The 16,440-nt window shown below is 38.9% G+C and overlaps 2 protein-coding genes across 2 annotated transcripts in view; one reads left to right on the top strand and one right to left on the bottom strand.

Annotated features, from left to right (window-relative positions):
- Positions 1 to 1,621, bottom strand: part of LOC121384371 (ubiquitin thioesterase ZRANB1-like) — a 36,418-nt gene extending 34,797 nt beyond the window's left edge. The window contains exon 1 of the mRNA XM_041514740.1: positions 1,113 to 1,621. The gene's annotated coding sequence lies outside the window, so the exon portion shown is untranslated. The remainder of the gene's footprint in view (positions 1 to 1,112) is intronic.
- LOC121384372 (protein D2-like) lies at positions 1,494 to 16,016 on the top strand (the record flags this gene model as incomplete). Its single annotated transcript, XM_041514741.1, has 4 exons — positions 1,494 to 1,646; positions 3,247 to 3,373; positions 11,051 to 11,188; positions 14,178 to 16,016. Coding segments are annotated over 4 exons (666 nt in total), but the record flags the coding sequence as incomplete, so codon positions are not given.
- Between the last annotated feature and the right edge of the window lie 424 nt (positions 16,017 to 16,440).

Consider the following 16,440-nt stretch of genomic DNA (forward strand, 5'->3'; position numbering starts at 1 on the left):
TGTATTCTGGATGACACCATTGCTCGTTACTGGTCGCGAGATCGCTATTACGCTAATTGAATATTTGGTATTATTATATATTTGAGGTGTCGGATAAATTATGTAACCGTTTGTTGAGATCAGAAGACAGAAAATGGCTTAGCCAATATTTTAGCCATTTGCTAATTTTATTAGCCTTTTTTTTTTTAAATTAGCCAATGGCTAATTTGGCTACCGACAGCACGAGCCCTGCTTATTAATATTAAGAATGTAAAACAGTCTAAAAACAACTTTCCTGCATTTTTTTAATTATAGTAAACGGTATAAATGTAATTATTTTCATTCGGTTATTTTCATAAGTGAAAAGGAAAATTAACACAGACAAATGAAAACAATACGAATGTTTTACACCTTAATTGACAGTCATTCCAGTTCACAATTGTCATACTTTTATAAAAAATAAAAGCGAAATAAGATCCACATGCATAATCTTCCTGAAAAAAATAAAATCCATGTACGCATCTTAGCCATGCATGACAACGAACATGTATGCATCTGCAGTACTGTTCCACTCAAGAAAACAATTCCAAAACTGATCATGAGATGGGTCATGTCACATGTGATCGTTCATTTTCATAGTAATATTTTTAACAAGACAAAACAAAAAAGTACTAAAATAATTCTGGGACAATAGTGTAAAGTAAAGTGAGGTCATGGGTGGTCTATAAATAGCGGGGTCAACGATCCACATCTACTGCGCCGAATCACCGGACATGCAAATCGTTTTGGATACAAGGGGGTGCCTATATTTATGCACCATTTTAAATTGTTTATTTACTACAGACATAAAACAATTTGTAGTGTATTTCAGATTATGCACTGCTTCATTGGTGAGAGATGCATTTTATTATGTATTTCAGTGTTCACATAGAAAATGGTCCTTGAATGCTCAGGTGCCCCAATACACCGGACAGCACTGTATAGCTCTACTGTTGGGGTGGAGGATGGGCTGTTGAGCACTAGTGGAGATTTTGCCCACCCCTTATAAAAAAAAAAAAAAAAAAATTATTATTTTTGGCATGGGTATCTTATAGTATTCTACTAATGTAAACATAACAATAAACACATTTCACCTTTAAAGTAATCTTGTTTTTGTCCTTGTCTGTCCAACACATTTGTCTTCCTGTCTCGTCAAAGTTAACTTGATTCACGTCATCAGCATACTTTACATTTATATCTAGCATAACAAGACAAAGATAGCACTGCAAGATTAATGTAGAAGAATTAATCTTTCCACAAATCTTAATCATTATTTGTACCAAAACCAAAACACATCAGCTGCCATCTTACCGTGACGTCACCCACAAAAACAAACCAGCAGTTGGCTAGAGCTTTGGCAAATCACCATTTTTTTTTAAATATATTTAATTAAAACATGTTATTGTCACAGTTATGGTCTGCTAATAGTAATTAATTTGCATTATAAGCTATAATATTATTGTCATTATTTTTTTTTACAGAAAATATTTAGCCAATCACCCCTACCAGATCATGCAGATGCGTTTATCCCATTTCCAAGTTCAAGGACGGAATACATAAATGAGAAGTTCAAAGCCGATGGTGTTGTACCAGATATCATTGATATTCCTCCCCCTAAACTACTAACGGTATGATATCACAAATACATTACTTTCATTTGTTATAATTTTATGTCGTATTATTGCTCCATATAAATAGTTCAGTGCCCCAATCCTTATGTTGTGTGAAATGTCGCTGTCATGGAAGTCGCCATCTTGGTCTATGACAGGGTCTCAACACAAGTTATTTTTGTTAATAGCAAATAACAAATTTTTCAACCGAACTTGGCACTTCTAAAAGGATGTAAAATATGTAGTAAATAAAGACGACAACTAGGGATACACAAATGCAGTAACCTTTATGAGTGTGAGTTTTTTGCCTTCTGAACGAGGCAGTAATTTAATACAAGGCATGTCTGAAATGTGCAGAAACGTGTGACCTATATTTGCAGACGCTATGGCAACTAGTGCTGCACCGATGAACAGGTATACTGCGATGTTTCATCAGTGCGATACGAAACGTGGTACAGTTTTTGCGTATCACAATTTTTACACGTTATTGTTCTTTTCAGTCTTGTATCTTTAGAGCCAGTCAGATGTATTCAATCAGCGACAACGTTACTAATTGTTTAGTCTAGACATGTGCTAATTCAAGCTGCCGAAGGATGCAACGAGGGCTGCACTGACTGAATCCAGAAGCAATATTTATGCTGATTTTCTTGAAGAAAAATGTGGACTAAATAAGTTAGCATGACAACTGAATCAAATAAAGTTCATTAAACATTTAACCCTTCTGCTTTCATTGAAAAAACCCATATATATTAAATTTAAATAATATCAACTCTATTGCAATATATACTAGTACCATATTGCAATATGGTTCGTTGTATCGCAGTATATCACAATACGATTTTGACTGTATCGTTGCACCTCTTATTGCAACACTGAGCTGTTTTTGGATTATGAGCAAGACTGCATTCATGATGTGCACTACACAGGGAACACACCTGCACGGTTGCACATTACCTGAAAGTAAAATAAATTGATGCCTAATTTATTAAATCAATTCTATTTGCAAGAATTTGAACTTGTATATAAAGGTCACCTGCACTTAAAGACCTTGTTTTAAAATTAATGTCCTTTCAATAGCTGCAACTACACTGTAGTTGTAACAGGTATCCTACTAAATTAGTATTGATAATTTACATAACCATGACATATATACACTGAATTTTCTGTTTTCTATTTTCTCATTGTCATTTTTTTATGTTCAGGGCAGGACGTAGCCCAGTGGTAAAGTCCTTGCTTGATGCACAGTCGGTTTGGGATCGATCCCCATCGGTGGGCCCATTGGGCTATTTTTCATTCCAGCCAGTGCACCACGACTAGTATATCAAAGGCCGTGATATGTGCTATTCTGTCTGTGGGATAGTGCATAAAAGATCCCTTGCTACTAATGGAAAAATGTAGCATGTTTTCTCACTAAGACTATATGTCAAAATGACCAAATGTGTGACATCCAATTGAATAGCCGATGATTAATAATAATCAATGTGCTCTAGTGTTGTCGTTAAACAAAACAAACTTTAACTTTTTGTTTTATGTTCTAACAATGTTGACAACCAAAATATTAAAACAACATATATGTATGTACATTCACCAGCTGAATACAGTCTCTCCTGAATTTCAGATACGGTATGGTTCATTAGAAGTTGTTCCAGGAATGACCATGACACCAACTGAAGTGAAAGATCCACCAGAGGTGACCTTTGAGGCTGAAGCTGGAAGTCACTATACACTTGTCATGAGTGGTAAATGTAACATTATAATATTATTCTCTGATTGTGCCCAATTCATTTGTTTTTAAGTAGGCTTCAAAATAAGCAATGTGTGTGGTAACCCATTTACAGTGAGTACAAAATACAAAGCAAGGTCCCATTCCACGAAGTGATCTTAGCGCTAAGATCACCTAAAGAGCAAAAGGTAGCTTTCTGCTTATGCTGATCTTAGTACTAGATCGCTTTGTGGAACGGGGCCCATGTAACCTATGGGTTACAGTATGGTTGCATGTTTATATAAAAACTGACTGTGGTATAAAATAACCATTGTACGAATTGACTTACAACAAATTTTTTAGTTTATTACTTTTTTTGTGTCCAATGAAGTACAGTCATCGAATTTTTGGTAACCTCCTGGTAACCTGAATGACCAATCTCGACTCCGATGCTTGTTTCAATGCAGTAAACACATGGTATTGGAGAACAAATCTGTCACCATTAGCGTCATGTAATGTCTGTATAAACTACAGAGATGTGGTGTGAGATTCAGTCTCTGTGGTGTGAGATTGTCAGTCTCTGGTGTGAGATTCAGTCTCTGTGGTGTGAGATTCAGTCTCTGGTGTGGGATTCAGTCTCTGGTGTGAGATTCAGTCTCTGGTGTGAGATTCAGTCTCTGTGGTGTGAGATTCAGTCTCTGTGGTGTGAGATTCAGTCTCTGGTGTGGGATTCAGTCTCTGTGGTGTGGGATTCAGTCTCTGTGGTGTGGGATGTGGGATTCAGTCTCTGGTGTGGGATTCAGTCTCAGGTGTGGGATTCAGTCTCTGGTGTGAGATTCAGTCTCTGGTGTGAGATTCAGTCTCTAGATGGTGTGGGATTCATTCTCTGTGGTGTGGGATTCAGTCTCTGTGGTGTGGGATAGCAGTCTCTGTGGTGTGAGATTCAGTCTCTAAATGGTGTGGGATTCAGTCTCTAAATGGTGTGGATTCAGTCTCTAAATGGTGTGGGATTCAGTCTATGGTGTGGGATTCAGTCTCTGGTGTGGGATTCAGTCTCTGGTGTGGGATTCAGTCTCTGTGGTGTGGAATTCAGTCTCTGGTGTGGGATTCAGTCTCTGGTGTGGGATTCAGTCTCTGTGGTGTGGGATTCAGTCTCTGGTGTGGGATTCAGTCTCTGTGGTGTGGGATTCAGTCTCTGTGGTGTTAGTCCAGAGGATTAGCAAAAAATCGTGCACTTTGTGATACAAGTATGAAATTTGGCACACAGTTACTATGGCCCATAACAGTTTATTCCAAAATTGGACCCCAACCGGATTTGACCTGTGGGGGCCATGGTGGCCATTTTTCAAAATGGCCGACATGTGAATTTTCAATGTCTCATATCTCGGTTTATAATACAGATATGAACTTGATTTTGGTGTCTTTATCAATGTTTTTAGGGCCAAGGAATCAAAATTTGACATTATTTTGAAAATATCTGTTTTCCAATATGGCCGCTATTTTGAGTTAAACGTTATAGTTTTCTTAATATCTTTGCTCAAAATAATGATATACACTTGATTTTTGTGTCTATACTTATCTCATGGGGGCCAAGGAATCCAAATATTACATTATTTTCAAAATATCTTGTGTCAGCCATTTTGTTTTCCAATATGGCCTCCATTTTGAGTTCAAATTGATTTTTTTCTTAATATCTCGGCTCAAAATGATGATATACTCTTGCTTGTGTCTATACCTATGTTTTCAGGGCCAAGGAATCCAACCAATTATGACAATATTTTGCATGTTGGCACTCGATATGTTTGTAGAAACATTGTCAAATGTTCATTCACATCCACGGCACCCGCATAGTGTTGTGCATGGCAAGTCTGCCTTCTTGCATTTACACTGTCCTCTGCATACATATCGCGTGGTACATCCACACTTGATGACTGCACGACATGCTTCACCAGCAGGTGGAAGAGTCATCCATTTCATCTTCCACTGTGCATTGGACGTCTCCCAAGTCCACCCAAAGTCTGCTGGACTTGGTAACTGTGGTGCTTTGATCATTGCTTGACCCCATACATGACCTGCCTCGTATCCTACTCGCAACAGATGCTGGGCTAGTGCGTCTTTGGTTGGTGGAATGTTTTCAATGGCTCTGCCATTCTGAGTGAATAACATCTGTCTTTCACTATTAACGCTACTTTCATGGCTCCCATGGTCATACATGATCACCACTAATCTCTCAATTGTGGGAAGAACATTCAGGACATTATATGTGGTTGGCGTATCGGCCAGTGTGCACAGAGCTGTTGTGGCATTGTCGAAGACATTCCACGCAGACCAGGCGGTACATTTTCCTTTCCCAGCAAATGCAGATGTTACGTCACATCCAGTCAAGGAGTGGAATGCAGGAAGTGCCATGCATTTATCGTTACCAAGTGCTTGAGCCATGGTTGTTGCATCGAGATACCAGAATGTGGTGCCTGTACCAAAAGCCAACCATAGACACTCACAACCAATGAACTCTGTAACAACCCGGGCCATCTCAGGACTGCTACCATCCATCTTAGTAGGGCTGTCGGTTTCTCAGTCAGGCCGACTGCTCCACCTTCATCCTTGACACAAGCGTTGTTCTGCTCGTGGCTCTCGTCTAAGGACATATTTGAGAAAGGATGATTAGATCTGTTCACTGTGAAGTTACCATTGCAGAACTCCGAGTATATAGTGGGATGCCTGTTGTGTAGTGTCGGCATATCCCGTAGATGAACAGATACTGCCCGTGCGTAATGGTAATGATCTAGGGCATGAAAGATCCACTGCAATGCAGACAGGGCCTCAACATGTCAGGATAGTTAGCTCAGTGTTCAAGATTAGATCCCAATACTTGAACTGGACACTGGTTGCACTTCATTGGTTGCACCAAACTTCTAGACTTACATCAGTCCTGTCTTCAGTGTAGGCATCTTGCCGGAGTTTGTAGAGTGCACAAGCGATCACTTGGTGAGCCCTTGCTGTCTTCTTTACATGGTAAGCCTTGAGAAAGCTATCTGCCGTACCAGGATTAGCTACTTCAGCCTGTGATATAGCTGATGTCCAGCCACTCCCATCAAGTAGGTCTCCCAAGCATTTCATCAATGTCATCTTGATATGAAGCCCCCCAACATCACCACATAGGAGTCTTCTCCATATGCCTCAGGCCATGCCCATTGAATGTCCTTGGCAATTTTGGTTGAGGATATTGACAGCTTTCCTCACGACATCCATTGAATGTTTTATCATTGCAACTGACTTGGAGTCATCTGGGAATAATGGCAGTAGTGTGCTAATTGCTGTTTGACTGCTATTCTCACTTTGATGGTTAGCATGGTAAGCGGCCCATGATACATGCATTCTGTCATTTTCATTGCCTTCCTCGTTTGGGTTGTCTTGTGTCACACTGATGGCATCACAGACATGTTGACACCACTGAGTTTCTGCTACAAGATCAATTACAGAATTGGGTTTCTTGAGCTCATTTATTTCTGGAATGGGTGGATCCTTGATTGCCAAAACAGCTGGTACTGCGGTGTAGTCGTTTGGCAGTTTTGAAATCTTGCGGTTTGCCTTGGTCAGTGGGACACATGCTTGTTCAGTGCTGACGTGATGAACATCTCGATGCTGGAAAAGGGAAATACCTGTCCCATGGAATGATGTGTGAGCACTAGTTGAGGTAGGGTCATGATCTATATTGTCTACCGCTGATGTTGTGAATGGGCCAATCTTGAGGGATTGTGGACAAACCGCTTCTATTGATTCTGAGTGGTTGGTAGCAGTGTTGGCCAGATCAGCAGACTTACTAAGAACACGGTCGTATGCTACAGAGACTCCTATTTTGTAAAGTGTATCAATCATTTCCTTGGATCTAGTCTTGGAATGCACATATGCTCCAAGGAACAGAGGCAGTGGAGGTTCACGATCTCGGCTGTGTCTGGTATCTGTTGATTCTGTTTTCAGATGGCGAACAGAGTTATGCAGTAACAGTTGTGAGAGAGACAGTGCTGCTTGTGATCATGGAGTATCATGGAAACAAGAGTAAGCATCGACGATGGTACTGATCTCTGCTGGCAATTCGCCTGCGAACGTACCATCAAATGATGGACATTTATTGCTGAACACATCACGGCGGATAATATCTGCAACACGTGACATCATGACTGCCTCAGTTTCTCCATTGAGTTGACACGTTTGCCTAATAGATTTGCCAGCCGTTCCACTTGGCACTAGTAGAATGTCACGCCCCTCACTGTGTGCCTCTAACTCGAGGAAGTAGCTAAGTATCTTATTCTTGAATCGAGTTGCATGGATGCTAGATGGATCATCCTTTTTTAGCTGATGTAGCCGGGATGTATATAGTTTGGTCAGTTCTGAGAGTTGGAACACTGGCGTTGCCTCATCACTATCCAAGATGTCTTGCATGTAGGAGAGTAGTTCTGCAAAAACAGTGTCACTGGCTGTATGTGGGGGAGTACCCTTCTGTGATGTACTCGACTGAGCACGATCTCTGTTATAGAGAGCTACAAACATTTAGGATGATATTTCATCTCTATAGCTACAACATCACCTCTACTCAGCTTGGATAATAGAAGCTGATCTTGAAGGTTAATGGCACATTGTTTTACTTTTGTATCTAGATCTCCAGTGGCTGCATTGCGGAGAGGCTTAGCTGATGTTCCGGGTTTGTTGCAGAAGAGACAGTTATTTGTATCTGCATGATCAGACTTTGATATCTTCTGTCGTGTAAACTTCTCAGGCATCTCAGGACTACGTTTGTGTTTTGTTGCTCGTTGTATATTTTTGTCATTGTATTTTAGACTACAGCTCTTATGATACTTGGCATGTCTCTGTCTGAATGTGGATTGAAGACCATCACCATCATCTAGATGATCCAGTTTTATGGAGGATGGCAACTTGCCAATCTCATTCAAGGCAGGAAGATTTTTAGCTAGTGTTTTGTATCCAGCACCACCAAATGCATGATCCAAAGGACAAGTCAACTTTTCATCTGTTACTTGTTCACAGAGAAAACAGTTACTCCAATCTATGGTTGGTAGAGTTGGAGGAGGAGTGTCACTTTTCACCAATTTCAATGCCATTGCCATTTTCTTCTATCTTAAGGGGAATCTGAAAAGAAAAAAAATACGGTATGCCTACATAATAGTGAAAGGTGCGATATTACAATATTTTATTCCTTGCCCTAAGGGCCATCGGTCTACAGGCTGGTAGGTACTGGGTTCGGATCCCAGTCGAGGCATGGAATTTTTAATCCAGATACCGACTCCAAACCCTGAGTGAGTGCTCCGCAAGGCTCAATGGGTAGGTGTAAACCACTTGCACCGACCAGTGATCCATAACTGGTTCAACAAAGGCCATGGTTTGTGCTATCCTGCCTGTGGGAAGCGCAAATAAAAGATCCCTTGCTGCCTGTCGTAAAAGAGTAGCCTATGTGGCAACAGCGGGTTTCCTCTAAAAAAATCTGTGTGGTCCTTAACCATATGTCTGACGTCATATAACCGTAAATAAAATGTGTTGAGTGCGTCGTTAAATAAAACACTTCTTTCTTTCTTTCTTTCCTTGCCCTAAGAGAAATAGCATAAATAAACATAGCGTGTTTATCTCTATGTACTGTACTATGGCAACCAATCACAAAATGATGATGCTAAATGATAACAATTGTGGAAGAAGCAAGAAACTACATAGAATACATCAATAATATTGTTATCATCGCATTCCTTGGCCCTGAAAACAGGTATAGACAAAACCATCAAGTCTATATCATTATTTTGATATTAAGAAAACTATAACGTTTAACTCAAAATGGCGGCCATATTGGAAAACAAAATGGCTGACACAAGATATTTTGAAAATAATGTCGTATTTCGATTCCTTGGCCCTGAAAACATAGGTATAGACACAAAAATCAAGTTCATATCTGTATTATTAGCCGAGATATGCAACATTGAAGACTTGCGTGTCGGCCATTTTGAAAAATGGCTACTATGGCCATCACAGGTCAAATCCGGTTGGGGTCCAGTTTTGAAATAACCTGTTACGGGCCATAGTAACTGTGTGCTAAATTTCATACTTGTATCACAAAGTGCACGATTTGGCTGCAGATGGGACTTAATCCTCTGGACTATGTGAGATTCAGTCTCTGGTGTGGGATTCAGTCTCTAAATGGTGTGGGATTCAGTCTCTGGTGTGGGATTCAGTCTCTGGTGTGGGATTCAGTCTCTGTGGTGTGGGATTCAGTCTCTGGTGTGGGATTCAGTCTCTGGTGTGGGATTCAGTCTCTAAATGGTGTGGGATTCAGTCTCTGTGGTGTGGGATTCAGTCTCTGGTGTGGGATTCAGTCTCTGGTGTGAGATTCAGTCTCTGTGGTGTGGGATTCAGTCTGTGGTGTGGGATTCAGTCTCTGTGGTGTGGGATTCAGTCTCTGGTGTGGGATTTAGTCTGTGGTGTGGGATTCAGTCTTTGGTGTGGGAATTCAGTCTTCGCTATGAGTAAAACCGAGATGAGATAAAGATCACTCACCTGACTTGGTGCTAGGCAAGCAGTCATATCAAGTTTCACATAAAATGTACTAAAGTTTTAGTGTACAGTGATAATTTTTTTCAGTAGAGTGCTGAGGGAAGTGGAAGTGATCACTCAGCTTTCCTGATGAAAATTGGGATTGAACGTCAGCAATGTGAGATTGATTGTCAGTAATGTGAGATTGATTGTCAGTAATGTGTCACTGAATGTCAGTAATATCAGATTGAATGTCAGTAATGTTAGATTGAATGTCAGTAATGTGAGATTGTCAGTAATGTGAGATTGAATGTCAGTAGTGTGAGATTGAATGTCAGTAGTGTGAGATTGAATGTCAGTAGTGTGAGATTGAATGTCAGTAATGTGGGATTGAATGTGCGTAATGTGAGATTGATTGTCAGTTATGTGACATTGAATGTCAGTAATATGAGATTGAATGTCAGTAATGTGAGATTGAATGTCAGTAATGTGAAAATGTCAGCAATGTGAGATTGAATGTCAGCAATGTGAGATTGAAGGTCAGTAATGTGAGAATGAATATCAGCAATGTGAGATTGAATGTCAGCAATGTGAGATTGAATGTCAGCAATGTGAGATTGAATGTCAGCAATGTGAGATCGAATGTCAGTAATGTGAGATTGGATGTCAGTAGTGTGAGATTGAATGTCAGTAATCTGAGATTGAATGTACGTAGTGTGAGATTGAATGTCAGTGACACTGTTATCTTCTCGACACTTAATGATGGAGGTGGGATTTAGCTCAGTCGGTTGAGCTTTCGCCTTGAGTGCTTGCGTCACAGGATCGAACCACCTCGGTCGATAAATTCAACTGATTGGGGTTTTTTCTCATTCCAACCAGTACACCACAACTGGTCAAAGGCTGTGGTATGTGTTTTCCTGTCTGTGGGAAAGTGCATACAAAAGTTCCCTTGCTGCTGATGGAAAAATGCAGCAGACTTCCTCTGATGATGAGTCAAAATTACCAAATGTTTGACATCCAATAGATGATAATTAATTGATCAATCAACCAATGGGCTCTAGTGATGTTGTTAAACAAAACAAACTTCAACTTTAAATATAAATGATGATTTTGTTTGCAGCCACTCTTTCCTATTTCTTTATCAGTACATTAAAATAACTACAATGTTGTTATTTTAAAAAAATAGATATTGATGCACCAAGTCGTAAGGACCCCAAGTTTGGAGAATGGTTACATTGGTGTGTGGTCAATATTCCTGGAAACAATATCGGTCAAGGAGAGAACATAGCTGAGTATGTTGGTGCTGGACCTCCGTGGGGCACAGGTAACACACAATAAAGACCCGAATAGGGCTGTTACAGAACTGAGCAGATGGGGGTGGGTGGGACCAGAATCGGGGCACAATATTTCACGCAAATCGGTTACGTCGTGACCTGTAGACAATCAGAAATTAAAACTTTCAGACTTCACGATTACAGTAAGTTTATTCATGCAGATATACTACTAGTATTCCGACAAATGTTTTCGACTGATTTTTAGATACTTGATGTGCGGCAAACCAGTAGACAACGGTATATTGCAACGGTTGTAACTTGCGACCAAAGACTCAGTATAGAGTCGAGCCAAACGTTTTAAAGAAATGTGCACGGACCGCTGAGACGCCTAAATTATCTGCTGCTATTCTATCTCTAAAGGAATATATGTAGACATAATATTGGATTGCCTATAATTTTACAAAGGTTGAAAACGGTTTTAAACGTAAACAAAAATGCAAAAATGTCACAAATACTAACATCGCATAATGAGCTTTAAATAATAAACATTTGGAACGTCACTGTAGTATAGAAATACCAGTGATAAAGTGAAAGTAGCATCGCCACCGCAAAATATCAGTGTCAAATTGTGATCTTTCTTTTTATGTTATCATAAGATTTATTTTTATTAATCTAATCATGCACCAATGAGTAGCCTGTTTTATAGTTCAGAGGAACTGGACATTTGTTGTAACTTTGAGGTAACCGATCAGGTAATCCACAGGTTACGCAAATATAATTCACGTAACCGAACAATTGGTTACCTAGGTAAAAACCACGTGAACCGACTTCCGGTTACCTCAGATTTCGAAATATTGTCCCCTGAGAATTATTTTAAGCCTAATAAATATTTCCCCGTGTACTCTTATTTTATAGTTCATAAAAAAAACCTGCCTCTTACCCCTCCCCCAACCCATGTCATTAATTCTGGAACAGCCTTATATATACTAAAAAACAAGAGTTAGAAGAAAAAAAAGTAGTTGAAACTTAAAAGTGTAGGTTGCATTGTTTTTATTAGTCCCCTACCGGTCCAACCAGAGGGGACTATAGGCTCCATCCGTCTGTCTGAAATTTTGTGTATAACTTTATCATATACTGTTACAGATCATGTTTGACGTTTATAGTGATTTACTCATTTTTGACAGAGTTATGGCCCTTGAACTTGAGAGATTCGAAAATTTGTTTTCCGTGTCTGTTTGTTTTGTTGTTTTGCATTGTCACAAGATACTGAGCTGAAATTTTAGGTATGTCTTTATCATGTTCTGTTACAGATCAAGTTTGATTTTCATGGCGATTTACCAATTTTTCCACAGAGTAATGGCCCTTAAGTTTAGGAGATAGGATAATGTGTTCAGCCTGGTAGGGTACATATATTGCGTTAGCAGTAGTCTCAGAATGCTGGTTTCAATTGTATTGTACAAGTTAATTCAGTGCAGGAATACATACCATGAGACGACAATGTAGTTGTATGGTACCATTTGTATACGTATAAAAAAGAAAAGTTTTTTCTATATTTATTAGATACCTTCTAAATAGATTTTTAATTCAGCAATCAAACCAATTGTATTTTTTGATGTATGAGAATATGATGGATTGCTGTACACCCAAGTGGTAAAGCGTTCGCTTGATGCACGGTCAGTCAAGGATCGATATCCGTCGGTGGACCCATTGGGCTATTTCTCGTTCCAGCCAGTGCTCCACAACTGGTGTAACGAAGGCCGTGGTATGTACTATCCTGTCTGTGGGATGGTGCATATAAAAGATCCCTTGCTGCTAATCGAAAAGAGTAGCCCATGAAGTGGTGACAGCAGTAACAGTAAATAAAATGTGTTGAGTGTGTCGTTAAATAAAACATTTCCTTCCTTCCTTCCTTCCATAAGAACAGAGTTAAACTGTGCCATTCTCCTATGGGGCTGTTCAAATATTACACTATTTTTGTGAAAATTATGCCCTCCCTCCCTCTGTAATGCTATGTAATGCCAGACCATACACCCCCAAAATATTACGTAATGCTTGGAGACACACACACCATCCCATTCACAAACAAGTTATTGGGGGTAATATAATTTTTAACATACTGTTTTGCGATATGGGAAAGCACAAATATGCATTTCAACTATTTATAATTCTTATTGTGTTTATACGTCTAGCTATAACAACCTACATTACACATTGTCACTGTTACAGAGCGTTTATGAAAATGAGAAGAAAAAAAAGAAAAAAATTCAGTAATAACAAAAATTTAAAAAGTGTTAAGCAACATTAAATACACCCACCCCGTATTGCAACATAACGTTTGGATATACACCCACTCACCCCCATGAGCGTTACGTAATATTTAAATAGCCCCCATTTTGTGTAAAAATAAAATTTTAGATGAAAACCCTCATCTGCTTGATCTGTTGATTTAGCATGCAAAGCTCCTACCCCCGCATTCTGTGCTGAAAGTTCAAGGCAGTAAAATGCATCCAATCATTAGTGTTTTGTATTCAAACATATACAGGGCGGGACGTAGCCCAGTGGTAAAGCGTCCGCTTGATGTGCAGTCGGTCTGGGATCTATCCCCATCGGTGAGCCCATTGGGCTATTTCTCGCTCCAACCAGTGCACCACGACTAGTACATCAAAGGCTGTGGTATGTACTATCCTGTCTGTGGGATGGTGTATATAAAAGATCCCTTGCTGCTAATCGAAAAGAGTAGCCCATTAAGTGGCGACAGCAGGTTTCCTCTCTCAATATCCATGTGGTCCTTAACCATATGTCCGACGCTATATAACCATGATTAAAAATGTGTTGAGTGTGTCGTTAAATAAACCATTTCCTTCCTTCAAACATACCCCCCTCTGTCTTGGACACATCCACCTGGGAATCTCGGAGAATGTGCCCAAGACAGTCGTGCTTGACCTTCAGTGGATGAAAGCACAAGTCAAATGGTTGATTGATTGATTGATTTCATGATCAAACATACACAAAATTCCAATAAATGATTTTATCTTTCAGGTCCCCATCGCTATGTATTCTTAGTATTCAAGCAGAATGGGAAAAAGAAATTTGCAGAGCAAAAACTGACCAGACACAGTGGACGTGGACGGGCAAATCGTAAAGTGAGAAAGTTTATCAAGAAGCATAAATTAGATGAACTGGTGGCAGGGAACTATTTCCAAGCTAAGTTTGATAATTACGTGCCCTTACTTCACAAACAGCTTGGAATTGAGAAACTTTTAAAGGAGACCCTGAAGAATGGGTAAAATGGTTCCACAAAAGCAACACAATTAAACAGTTTTACAGTACAGTATTATAAACTTTTTCCCGTAAATTTTCATTTCAAACTTAAATGATTTCAAACTTAAAATACGGCTAACAAAACAAAACATATCCCTAGAAATATCATACTTGTCCAGTTCTATAAATGGGCATGTCTTACTCATCAGGCCTTCAGATTTCACGGCAACGATTGTTTCCCGTACCATGTCGGTAAAATTGAACCGAAATTTTGTTTCCCATGATTATTATATCGAGTATGATTATTCAACGGAACCTAAAAACAGTTTCCGATGGGTTCCCATGATCACAAGGCATGGAACTGAAAAGGTGTTTCCCATGAAATTTGAAGTCCTATGGCCTGACTTATACTATACTTATGTTTGTAAAAGATATACAGTAAATATGGAAATGTTGGCGAACATAACAGTTTAGCAAATTTAGCGAGCTCATACAAGATGCTAATATTTCACAACGCTAAATTTAAAGATACATACAACAGACCGTTCCTTAAAATGTTTGTGCAATTATTTTGTGGGTTATTAACTGAACACAAAAACAATGGTTACATGCTATTGGAAATGTTTTATTTAATGATGCACTCAACACATTTTATTTATGGTTATATAGCGTCAGAACATGATATTGATTCAACCAAAAGGATTGAAAACAACAACAGTTAGTTAGTTAGCATGCCCATTACTGCAATTTTCTAATTAATTTTTCTGTAAGCTGCAGAAAGCTAAAATTAGTAAGCTTTTTCTTTTATTTGTTTCTGATATGACAACCTCATCAAGGTTTTATGTCTCCAATGTCAGTTACTTGAATTTCCAAAAAAAATTAAATAACCATTTTGATTTACAATATTAAAAATACATTAGAAGGCCTCACATTTTAGATTTTTCTGTGTATTTGGTTATAATTCAAGTAATAAATTGTACCTGCAGATACTTTTAAAGTTACCGTACCCATCATTTCACACTAAATACTTTTCACAAGAAGTTGTTCATTTAAGGTTACGTATAAGTTCACATTAGGGTTGGATTATCAAAAATAAATGCACTGTATTTCATGAAGTTGAATGTGCAAAGACTCAACTAAACTCTGTTAAAGTTAAGTATTAGTAGTGAAATTATACCACTCGATTTGTTTGTTTTTTAAAATTAAAATCCTTACAGATTAGTTTACAGTATTCATTTGTTTCTTCCCGTGGTAGGTGTTATTCTGTCTGTGGGATGATGCATATAAAAGACCCCTTGCTGCTAATCGAAAAGAGTAGCCCATGAAGTGACGACAGCGGGTTTCCTCTCTCAATATCTATGTGGTCCTTAACCGTATGTCCAATGCAGTATAACCGTAAATAAAATGTGTTGAGTGCGTCGTTAAATAAAACATTTCCTTTCATTCGTTTCTTCATATAAGATTGATATCTTGAGGGAGAATTCTGCCTGACCTAGGGCCTCCACGAGTCCAAAATATTGGACTCGAGTAATCGAGAGTCCAACTCTACCCGGACCCGAGTACCTAACACTTACACTAGATGATGAGGAGATTAAGGAATAAAGTAAAATAGCATTATGCATTTTAATTCCAGCACTAAACATGGATGCCAAATAATGCCATTGTATTGCAATTAAAAACGGTCCATATGTTCAGTGTTGTGATGGACGGACGGCCAGTTTAAAGAGAGAAACTAGCACATGATCATATAATTATTGTGTAACTTATGTCACTGATTACAAGTATCGTGCTATCCTGTCTGTGGGATGGTGCATATAAAAGATCCCTTGCTGCATTAGAAAAATGTAGCGGGTTTCGTCTAATGACTATACAAGTCAGCATTACCAAATGTTTGACATCCAATAGCCGATGATTAATACATCAATGTGCTCTAGTGGTGTTGTTAAACAATACAAACCTTTTTTAACTACTACTGAAATTATTGTCCTACATTGTCCATTGTATTATAATTGATCACTGTATTCCATCTTGTATGGGTACT

The sequence above is a fragment of the Gigantopelta aegis genome, chromosome 10 (assembly GCF_016097555.1).
Source record: "Gigantopelta aegis isolate Gae_Host chromosome 10, Gae_host_genome, whole genome shotgun sequence".
NCBI lineage: Eukaryota > Metazoa > Mollusca > Gastropoda > Neomphalida > Peltospiridae > Gigantopelta > Gigantopelta aegis.